We start from the raw sequence: 12,247 nt of genomic DNA, 5'->3' as shown, positions 1-12,247 counted from the left end.
TCTGATCTTAGACACTTAACACATCCTAGTTGGGTGACCCTGGGCAGGTCACTTAGCCCCAATTGCCTTAGCAAAAAAAAAAAAAAAAAAAAAGCCTCAAGGTGATCCTCTTTTCTTTTTCTTTCTTTCATTTTTCAGGGTGGGGGAGAGGCAAAGGGGACAGTAGTGTGTGGATAATCCTATCATTTCTCCTTGAATCTTTTGAAAAAGATGACCTTGGTAATATGTACATAGTCCAGCAAAATAAATTCCCACATTTGTCTTATCTTAAAATATGTCTTATTTTGTACCTTGAATCTAGCATCTCTCTGTTAAGAATCTTAGCCTAATAGCACAGTACTTGGCATATAGTAGGTACTTAATAAAGGTTTATTGATTGACAGTTATTGACAGTCTGCTCATAGTCCAAGAAAACTTTTTGGGATGAATGGAATTTCCTTATCCCTGTCTCTTAAGTAAAGAGACAATTATGAATAAAATTCTAGGTGATAAACTTTTGTGATGGTCTTTGAACAAAGAAATCAGGATATTGGAACTTGCTCAGAATTCCAGGAAGTAACCATTCTAGGAATTGTTCTCTTTTCATACTGAGGTCTTGTTATTAGTGGAAGGGAAATCTTTTACTGTTATGTAGTTACCATGACTTAAAAGGGTAAGGAAATCTGTTGATAAAGCCTTGAAAAGTATGGTTTTATTGTTAGCACTTTAAGCCTTTTTGGATGGTGAGAAAGAACTAGCCAATGCTGGGGACCATCTGTAACTTCCATATTACGGCTATTTGTAAAATACATTTTGGAAGTCATTTGGGCCAGTTCCAATGAGTGAGGACTGTGGGGACTGAATGTGGATCGCAAAATAGTATTTTCGCCATTTTTGCTATTGTTTGCTTGCTTTTTGTTTTCTTTTTCATTTTTTCTCCTTTTGGGTTAATTTTTCTGATACAGCATGATAAATATGGAAACATGTATAGAAGAATTGTACATGTTTAACATGTGTTGGATTACTTGATATCTAGGAGAAGGTTGGGGGGAAGGGAGGGAGAAAAAAATTGGAACATAAGGTTTAGCAAGGGTAAATATTGAAAACTGTGTATGTTTTGAAAATAAAAAGCTATTATTTTAAAATACATATACTGTGAAAGTTGAACATAAGCAAAAGGTTTTGGCAGATGAATAATTTTAGCATATGTGTTGTACTAAAGTGATGTTAAATTTTAATATGAAATTCATTTTAATGCTTTTGTTTGTTTTTGATTTTTTGGTGATAATGCCTGTTCTTTTCTCTTACTGGGCTGGGCTTTCTTTTTCTAGGCTGGATTTGGCTATGGCTTGCCTATCTCCCGTCTTTATGCCAGATACTTTCAAGGAGACCTAAAACTCTATTCAATGGAAGGAGTGGGTACTGATGCTGTAATTTATTTGAAGGTATTTCATTTAAATGGGTTTTTCAAGAATGCTTAGATGTTTTAACATTAATGTTTTTACATTGTAATTTATTAAAAGTTGTGAAAATTATGATGATATGGTTAGGTAAGTGGTACAGAAGATAGAGCAGTGAGCAAGTCATTTACCTGCCATCTTGCCTTAGTTTCCTCAGCTAGAAAATGATGATGATAACAATAATAAACTACCTTACAGTAGTGAGCCTGATACATAGAATGTACGCCTTTCTTCTTCTGTCCCTCCCTCCTTCCTTTTTCCCTCCCTCCTTTCTTCTATATATAGGTTATACGTGTAAAATACTTTTAAACATATTTCTGTGTCATCTTGTGCACATAATTCTAGGCTTCTTACATACTACTTCTTTCCGTTCTCTCTGCTGTCCAGCCATGCTTGCCTACTTGCAGTCTTCTTTTTCTGTGTATTTACGTGAATGCTTTCCATTCTCATTTCCACCCCTTAAAATATCTGACTTCGTTCAAGACTTATCTCAAAGACTACCTTCTGCTGGAGGCCTCTCCAGGGTCTCTAATTTTTTCTGCTAATAATACCTGGTATCTACTGTGTAATGTATCTTGTATATATCTATATGTCCTTGCTATCTCTAATTAGAATTAGAATAGTTCCTTCAATAGAAGGAACTATTTTTGCTTTTTTCTTTCTATTTTAAACATGTTGTACATACTAAACTAATAAAGGTTTATTGATTGATGTACACCTGGATTTGAAGTTCTTAGAGGTAAAATAAATAAGTGCTATTTAAACATTAATTTTTAAAAAGAAGGGTACTGTGCTGTAAATATTTATTTAAACAGTCTAGAATTTTTTTAAGCTGGTTGATATATGGGTTTGTTTGTTAAGATATAGATAGTGTCCAAGGGTATAAGGGCCTAATTCTTATCAGAATATAGTTAACATTTTATAGATCTCTGTTTGCACGATTGATATACATGTTTGTCTCCTTAACAGTGTGATCGCAGTTTGATTAGATATCCATAGTTCAACAAATAATTTGCCTTTTGGCTTATGTCATGTTGTCCAATAGGCTTCTCCCTGGGCATGATCGATTGAAATATGTCCTAATACTTATGTTCTAATTTTTTTTTTTTTTTGAGACCATAACTGTAGTGATTTTTTTTTTTTTTTTTTGATGAGTAGGAGAGAAAAAAGTAGGAGAATTTCCTAACATTTCACTGAAAGATATTTATGCCAAAATGTAATTTCAGTATATTGGCAATATTTCAGATTCAGTATTTTATAATACAAATAATATGAATATTTCATAGACCTTCTTTTATCCCTTTAGGCTCTTTCAAGTGAATCATTTGAGAGGCTTCCGGTGTTTAATAAGTCAGCATGGAGGCATTACAAGACAACACCAGAAGCTGATGACTGGAGCAATCCTAGCAGTGAACCCAGGGATGCTTCAAAATACAAAGCCAAACTGTAAGTCTCTCTAGCTCTCTAGTTCTCTGTATATAGTGTGTATCATATATAAAATTTGCCTTTCTAATGTAAGCAGACTTCTTTGTCAGCCAGATCTTCTTTATAGCTAGGTTTTTGATGTAAGACTAAAGTATACTTGGGAGGAGAAAGAAGCTTAAAACATAATTCTCCCCCCCCCCCCCCCCCCATGGGAAGAAGTCGTAATTGTGTGAGCAAAAAGGAAATGTTTTCTTTTAAGGTGTACAAATAAAAATCCTTCTAAACTATCAATTTTTTGAGCGTAGGTAAAAGTTGAGAAGTAGCACAACACAATGTGTATATATAATTTCATAGTTAGATGTCCCATTTCTGAAATAAACTTAACTGTCAGACCCCAAGCAAGTCATTTACTTTTTCTTGCCCAAGGTAACATTGAGACTGTTTTTCAAAGAACATGCTGGCCTGCATTGGGAAAGGGAGTTTACTCTTCTGTTACTTCCTTATGCAAATGAAATTACAGTTTTCTAAAGATTGCAAATAAGCCACTGTCATGTGACAATTTTCGTTGCAAAGAAATTTACTTTATACTTTTTTACTGGGAGATTTTAAAATCAAGTGTTTCATGAGTGGAGAACAACAACAAAAAAATCTTCATGGAAGATTGACATAGAATTTGACAGAGAAGTAATAAGATACAGGGTAAAGAAGGAAACCTATTTTTGAGACCTAGCCAATGAGGGAATTTTTTTATGCTTTACTCTACATATTTGCTACAAAAACTTTCTTTTTTTCCTCTTCTCTTTGAGGGGGAAAGGGAAAGGAGAGAACAGATTTTTGTGTTTGGAAAAAATAAAAAAGAATTAAGGTGAAAAGAAAATTTATGCTACCTTATTTCAGCTTGTTACAAACTATATAAGAGTTAGCCCCACTAAATAATGAAGGCGAGCTGCTTGATAGTAAAGGAGTATAATAAAGAAGGAATATAATATGTTTACAGAATCTTGAGTTCTCAAATTTGCTTTTCTTTTATGAATAATCTTAGACTTTATGTAGTTGCAAGAAGTAGTAAAGAATTTGGACCCAACTCTATTTAGTATGTTCTGTGCAGTATTGAAATCTTTGAATTTCTAAGAAGGAAATTCTATTCCTCAAATAGATTCATATGTTAAAGTGTACTATGCCATCATCAAATTCAGAAAGATCAGATTTGGATTTTTCTGTCCTTAGATCCAACTTAGTCAGTTATTAATTTACTTTCAGTTGGCAAATAAACACAATATCCTAACATCTAAATATCTGTAAAGATGAGACCAAATAGTAAAAAAAGTTATTGGGATATCTAGATAATTTTATTAATGCAAAAGTGATCTAAATCACATTTAAAATTAATTTTTATTAAGAAAATACTTTGCTATAATTGAAAATGTTTTAAGTGAAAAGGTTCAGAAAGCTTTAGTTACTATCTCTGAAACTGTAACATATAACTTGTCTAAAATTGACCATTTCTCATGCAGATATAATTTTTCAGTTTAGCAGATGAGTATTTTAAAATAATTTACCCAAAGTAGGCCTTACAATTTATTTTAAATTATAATTGTGAAATATTTATATAAGTATTATAAATGGTAGATTTTAAGTCATCTAAATTTTGTATATTCATCATATCGTGTAAGTTTTAGAAATAAGAAGGGAAACGACCTCCATAAAAATGACCTTTTAATATTAAGAAGTAAGGAATAGAAAAGATAGATTTCTTGTATTTCTTCTCTCTCTCTCTCTCTCTCTCTCTCTCTCTCTCTCTCTCTCTCTCTCTCTTTTTTAGTATTTATTTATTTTTTAATTATAGTAACTTTTTAATGACAGAATCCATGCCAGGGTAATTTTTTTTACAACATTATCCCTTGCAACTCACTTCTGTTCCAATTTTTCCCTCCCACCCTCCACCACCTCCCCTAGATGGCAAGCAGTCCTATATATATTGAATATGTCCTAGTATATCCTAGATACAATGTATGTGTGCAGATCCAAACAGTTTTCTTGTTGCACAGGGAGAATTGGATTCAGAAAGTAGAAATAACCCCGGGAGTATTTCTTCTCTGATAGCAGTAAATTATAAAACTGTGAAAGAAAGAGCCAGTGATTAAATAAACTATTTTAAAGTCCCAGTTAGATTTACAGTTAAGATTGTCAGCACAACAATCTTTAATAATTTTTTCTTTCTTTACAGTGACAAGATGAAGACAAATAGAACTTTCTAAAGAAATGACTGTATTTGGCCTATTTTGTGAAGATTGTGTCTTCTGCAAGTTGACCAGAGAGCGCTCCTTACCACCACATCTTGGGGGTGGGTGGCACCCTAGCTATTCGAGGGCTTGAACATTTATTTTCATTGAACTAGCTGGAGCTTTTCTATGGACCTTGTCCTGTAGCTGTTCAAGCTCTTCCACTAAATAACCTGAGTGCTTTTCACAACACCTTGGTGTGTGGTTGGCTGTTCTGGGGGTGAGAAGGTTGATAAGAGCTTGGCATGGGGGGGAATCTGATGCCTTATATAGCTCCCCTGTTTTTCTTCCCTTCACTCTCATTACTGTAAAGCCCATTGCCTGTCCTCCCTACCCACAGGAGCTTCCGCTTCTGTCCTAAGTCCAGAGCGCTATGGTGTTTTGTATTTGCCGCTGGATTCCATGCTCTTCTCAAACCACTGACTAGAACCCAGAAATTCTGAGTAGTGAAATCATCTGCTGGGGCCTCATCAGTGGGGGATTCTTTTCCCAAAGCCTTGACCTTAGCTCTCTTATTCCATAACCATCTGCTTTCCAAGTGGCTTAGATATTCCTTTCCCTAACTTCATGTGTGCTCAATCGCCTTGTCAGTGCTAGGACATTCATGTTAGGAAGAAATCTCACCCATACATGCAATTGATTTCCTATTTAATTTGTACACTGCCATTCTGTTGATTAAAAGTGTTCCAAAAGTTGCCCTGGGACTTTCACTGAGACTTTTGGTGGTCTGAAACCATTAATGAAAAATTGCCTTTGATCAGCTTTGTTAAAAGAAATTTAATAAGAGGAATTAGATTTTTAATCCTATAAAAAACCTAACTAAACTAATGCTCTATGCATTTAGATTCTTCTGAAGAAGGTGCAAGTATCCTCTGAGATATCCAGTTCTTTATAGAAATCTTTGAAAAATTGGTACCCTGAGTCAGTTTTTGAAATCTTAACCTTCACTTTATACCACAATTTAGAATATAGTTCATTCCTTTAATCTTACTTTGATATCTTTTCTTTCTTTTTTCTTTTTTCTTTCTTTTTTTTTTTTTTTTGTTTTGCTTTTGTTTTTAACTTGGAGACAAATGGAAGAGAGGTAATAACAAGAGGAATTTGTATTATATGAATTTGTTATATTGAAAATTTTTGATATGGCAGTTACTTGAGATTCCCAGCTGCATTTAAGATCCTATACATTTAGAGCAGCTAGATGGAATAGTGGGTAGAGCTCTGGCCCACAAGTTGAGTAGACAAATTAACACAACACTTAAACTAGGTGTATGACTCTGGGCAAATCACTCAACCCCAATTCCCTTCCCAAAAAACAATAATACAAAAAAACAAAAAACTCTATACATTCATTAGCATAATTGAGCTGGCTCACCTCAGAGAGGCTAAGGTGGTGCTTTAGGCTCCATTCCTTATTTTATATTTAGTTTTTGGTGACAATTAAGAGCAAGGATGATGTAATGTTTATTGTTGTACAATCCACTATTTCTTAGGAACTAGTTTGAGATGGTGGGACTAATTTCTTTCTTAACTAAAAATCTCCTACCTTTTCCAGACCTCCATTTAATCTCTCTAGTTCTTTGATTCCATTTTTTTTTAGGATTATATCTTAAGTATTTTTGTTTTTAAGAACTCTTAAATGTACATCCTAATTTAATTTTCTCTTTGTCCTTTTTACACAGGACAGTGTCAGTTTTTGTTTTTACTACTGCACAAAGGTGTAGTGTTTTTCCCTTAAGAACATACATTTTATAAGGATGTGTACTTTGTTAATTATTTTTTTGTGTTTCATTTCTTCCCATGGAACCTTTTTTTTTCTTTTATGTCATTGTGATGCCTGAGCTCATACTTCCTGTAGAAATCTGTTTTTTTTGCACTTTGTTGTTTCATCTTCTTACAATGAATAATTATTGATGGCATAAAAGTTTATAAGACTGAGAATGGTTTGATCATGCCATTTCTTCTAAAGGAAAGAGTAACACTTAACTCCAGGAAAGTTTCAGCTAACTCAAGCCACTAGTGTTGGATTTCAACAGCATCATGATTTGGGGGATAAGATACTATGGAAAAGTAAGTGGAGGTATGAACTCGAGATGATGTTTGAATTTTTAAGGACCTTGAATGTTATGAGCTTTGGACATTAAGTGTAGTATCTTTATTGGATTTTGCCTACAAGACCATCATTTTTCTTCAATCCTACGCATATTAATTTCCCTTACTAGATTACAGGTCAGTAGTAGATTCACCAGATAGTGACAGGCTGTTGAAGATACTCAGTCTTTAAAAGTATATTGTGGGTACTGAACAATGTTTAGCAGAGACAAAGGCTGTGTTTAACAAAGGTCTTAAAAATAAACTGAATTAAGCTTTTGCATAATTCTTTTTTTCAAAAGTTAATATTTTTTAATTTTTAAAAATTTGGTTACTATTTGGTTATTTTCTACATAGGTTTGTTCATATTTATGTGTCACTGAGTAATAAAATTGCCTTCTATTATTCCTTATTTTGGAGCAGGATAAGAGTTTATCTTTGCTGTTAAGGTATATACAAAAGTTGATTCAGAACATTCCATGTACCACCAAAATTTTGCCAGCCTGGTAAGACTAAAGGAATTTTCGCTAACTTTTTACATTTTTTCTTTTATCATATTATTAATGCCAGCCAATGTAAGTGACCAAAGACAGTATTGTATTCTGCAGCCAACTTTCCATCACTTGCACAGATCTGTGATCCCAAAGTAGTTTGTATTCATCTTTGACGTGTCAGACATCAGAAAGACACGTTCATTCATGCCAAGATTTAATCAGGTCATTTAATTGTCAGACATTCCTGTTCTCTTGTGATCAAATTTTCTTATTATATTCTTCTGTCAGACATTCTTTTAGAAGAATTCCCTTTTAAGCTATGTCAATTGTCCAGTTCATTTTTTTTTTCTATACTGGAAATAAGTTAGATAGCCTAAGGCAGTACTGGTTAGACTTGAAATAGGCTACATTTCAAATACAGCAGCAAAGGAGTGAGTCCCATGTAATTTTACTAGTTTCCCTCTGTCTCATTCAAAGTTCCAATATTTGGATAAATTGCCTCTCAGTGATGGGAGTTCTGGGTATTGCCACAATTAATTGAAGAATTCTCATCTTTGCAGGAACTGCTATTGGGGAACTGTTGTTTCGGAAGTATTACTCTATTACAGCTCTTTCAGTTAGGGAAGGAACATTATTTTTACCACCTTACTTTTGATTAGCACTTTAAATTATTCAAAGTGCTTTTATGTACATTATCTCATTCATTTTTCATATCTAAGATATGTAAGAATAATAACCCCATTTTGCAGCTGAAAATACAGAGGTCCCAAAGAGATTAATTGCTTTGCCCAGGATTACATTTATCTGTTTTGAAATCTTCCACCTAGAGTCACAAGACCTCCATCTGGTACTCTGATCAGCATTCTCCCTATGGGGCACTTTCTAAGGATATCAGACTTTAAGTGTTACAATAGGATTAAAAATTTTTGATTTCATAATATCACTCAGTGATAATTTTTGTTTCATTACAACTCATGTAATAAAGAATCACAATTGTTTGCTTTGATAGCTTTTATGTAGCCATATCATTATATACTGAAGCATTTATTAAATTCCTACTAAGTGTCAGGCACTCCAGGCATCAGAGATATTTGAAGAACACATAGCATTTCATAATCTATGTTAGTGATCTAATATTAGCCTCTCTTTTACCTATCTAATTAAAAGGCTAATATTTGTAAGAGGGAAATACATTAATAAATTAATGAACTTAGTGTTTCTGTTATAAAAGACACTAAATCTTAAGTAACCATATTTTCCTAAATTCTAAAATTAATAAGTTTATTACAAAAGGGCAGTACGTCAGACTAACTTTTGTTACCCACAAATGAATACTAGAATTGATTGCATGGCTTTGTTGTTTATAATTATATGAACTATTGCTACAGTTAAGGGTTTTCTGTTGAATAATACTCTGCAGAATCAGACTTTTCTTCTAGAGAGATCCAACACAATTCCGCAGTACAATAAATAGTAAATTCTAGTGCTATTATTAATGGGACGCCAGTCTACACTCTTCTCTATTTGTACCCAACAGTAACATGATATGTCTCATATATTTGGTTGAGGAGTTTGAATTCTTGGGTTATGGGAATCCTAAAATTGGGAATGGCCTAGTCCAACTTGGTGGCGAAAGGAGGTCAGACTCTCTCCTATTCTGATTAATAGTTATCCATCTAGCTCTTCCTCTAGTTGCACAATGTCATAAATTATAGTAAGCCAATTAATGCATTTAATAAAATAACCTTAATAACCTGGATTGACCTTATATGACAAAGTACCTTTCTTTCAACAGGATAACTAGTTTTTCTGAGAGGAAATAGTCATTGCAAGTTTTGGCTGTTTTTTGTGGGGGGGTTTTATTTTAATTAAACTCATGTACTCCCTTATTGGGCCCTATCTTTGTTGTTAATCCTTGTTTAGCAAGTGAGCCCAATGGACTAATAGTAGATGTAATAGCCAAGCTGAGGAATTTGGTTGTTCAACAAGAATGGTAGAAACAATTAACAATTTGGAGTCACATTTCTTTTTAAATGTATTTTTCCAATTACATATAAGGATAGTTTAAACATAAATTTTTGTAATATTTTGAGTTCCATTTCCCCCCTTTTACTTCCCCTTCCCTAAGACAGCTAGCAATCTGATATAGATTATATACATATAATCCTTTTAAACAAATTTTCTTAATAGTCATATTGTGAAAGAAAAATCAGAACAAAAGAAAACCACAAGAATAAAAAAAAAAATACCTCCCAAAGGTGAAAATGGTATGTTTTGATTCGCATTCAGTCTCCATAGTTCTCTCTAGATGTGAATACAATTTTCTATGTATGCCAAATTTATTGGCATTGTCTTGAATCACTATTGCTGAGAAGAGCTGAGCAGGTCTTTCATACCTGATCATCACATAATGTTGTTGCTGTGTTCAATATTCTTGTTGTTCTGTTCATTTCACTCAGCTTCAGTTCATAGTCTCTCCAGGCTTTTCTAAAATCATCCTCCTGAATATTTCTTATAGAGCAACAATACTCTATAATATCCATATACCACTATTCAGCCATTCTCCAATTGATGGGCATCCACTCAATTTCTAGTTTCTTGCCACTACAAAAAGGGCTGTCAGAAACATTTTTGCACATAGGGTTCCCTTTCCTCCATTTAAGATCTCTTTAGGTTTAAGCCCAAAGTGATCTTTGGGCTGGATCAGAGGGTATGTACAGTTTGATAAATCTTTGAGCTTAGTTCCAAATTGTTCTCCAGAATAGTTGGATTGGTTCACAATTCTACCAACAATGTATTAGTTGTTCCAGTTTTCCTACATCCTCTCCAACATTTATCATCTTTTCCTGACATCTTAGTATGATAAATGTGAGGTAGGACCTCAGAGTTGTTTTGATTTGCATTTCTCTAATCAGTAATGATTTAGAGCATTTTTTCATAAAACTAGATAAGCCACATTTCTTAAATTAGCTTTTTTGCATTGAAATGCTAGTACTAAGGGAATTATTTAAAACTACTACATGGAAGGCTTTGATTCTTTTCTATGTATTTGTCTTGGAAAAGTCCTTCCATGCAGTTGTTACTTTTTTATTATAGATTTTAATAGGTGGAATAGGGCAACTAGATGGCACCGTGGATAGAATGCAAGTTCTGGAATCAAGAAGATCTGAGTTCAAATCCAGCCCCAGATACTCATTAGCTGTGTGACCATGGGCAAACCATGTAAATCTTGACTGCTTCAGTTCCCCATCTGTAAAATGAGGTGGAGAAGGAAATGGTAAAACATTCCAGTTTCTTTGGTAAGAAAACCCCAAATGGAGTCACAAAAAATCAGAAACAACTGAAATAATTCAACAAAAACAATAAGCATTTTTGTCTGCCTTTCGGTATTAATTCCCTCCCTTCCCACACTTTTATGGATAGGAAAGCAAATTAGATAAATTGTTTGTTTTAACCATTTCATTCTCCCTCTCTCCTCTCCTCTCTCACCTTCTGCCTTTGTGTTCTGTCAAACGTAGACTCTTGTAGAGGTCACCTGATCTGACTTTATACAGCAAGTCCAATCTCTCCCCAATCAAACTAGTAAAACTGCCTTGACAATTTTGAAAGCCAGATAGTCCAGTTTCAAGCTATTAGCTGTATCTACATTTTTTAATGAAGCTGTTGAGTGATAGAAGGGCTCCTTGAGACAAAAATGTTAAAATGACCTAGCTTTGACTTCTGGAGTAGTATGATTTGTTTATTATGTGTTAGAAGGTTTGAGATGTTAGATCAAAGAACAGTGAAATGAATATGAACTTAAATTTAAAAATATTTTCTCTGTTCCATAAATCCTTCAGTGACATTTGAATTAATCAAGCATAATTAAGGGTAGTTAGATTTTTGTCAGATACTGTGGTTCAAAATAATATTCATCTATGGAGAGGGTAATATATTCCGTAGAAATTTTATTAAGTACTTCAGTTAAGCAATACTGAGGAGAACAAAATCAACCTCAGGAAGGTTAATTACTAAAAATTCACACAAAGTATAGTAGATTATCTTCCATGCCTAAATTATTTTAATTTTGAATATGGCTTAAGTTTTTAATTTACATAGCAAAACATTTTGGATTGATTTTTCGTTACATTTTCAAAAAGTGCAGAATAACAATTTCATTCTTTAATGTGCTATGTATAATTGCATTTTGTCATTCCACCAAATTAACTTAATTTTTGATGAATTGTAGTTTCTTTTCCTACAATTTTTTTTTTTAAGTTAAGAGAAGAGCATAAAGATTTAAAATTCAAGTGATTGGACCGTCCCTCTGCTATCACTCTCTCTCTCTGTTTCTCTGCCTCTGTCTATCTCTTTGTCTCTCTCTTAATTCTTCCTCCCTTCCTGTTCCCTCCCATCCTCCCTCTGACAGAGAAAATAAGGAGAGCAAAAAGATCGTGTTTGTTTTGTATGTTGAGAAAAAAAGAGTAGTGTGCGCTTTCACTATTTTTGCGGCTCAGGGAATAGAACTTCATTAAATGAT

At 33.5% G+C, this 12,247-nt stretch overlaps 1 protein-coding gene across 1 annotated transcript in view; it reads left to right on the top strand.

Moving 5' to 3' along the window:
- The window catches only part of PDK3 (pyruvate dehydrogenase kinase 3), an 80,869-nt gene extending 73,349 nt beyond the window's left edge, over positions 1-7,520 (top strand). Inside the window, exons 10-12 of the mRNA XM_031959469.1 lie at positions 1,311-1,424; positions 2,746-2,885; positions 5,092-7,520. Coding sequence (XP_031815329.1) covers positions 1,311-1,424; positions 2,746-2,885; positions 5,092-5,122 — 285 coding nt within the window. The 3' untranslated portion in view covers positions 5,123-7,520. The remainder of the gene's footprint in view (positions 1-1,310; positions 1,425-2,745; positions 2,886-5,091) is intronic.
- The last annotated feature ends 4,727 nt before the right edge of the window (positions 7,521-12,247 follow it).

Source organism: Sarcophilus harrisii, chromosome 3 (assembly GCF_902635505.1).
Source record: "Sarcophilus harrisii chromosome 3, mSarHar1.11, whole genome shotgun sequence".
Taxonomy (NCBI): domain Eukaryota; kingdom Metazoa; phylum Chordata; class Mammalia; order Dasyuromorphia; family Dasyuridae; genus Sarcophilus; species Sarcophilus harrisii.
Note: the sequence above shows the minus strand (reverse complement) of the source record. Positions and strands in the feature narration are given on the sequence as shown.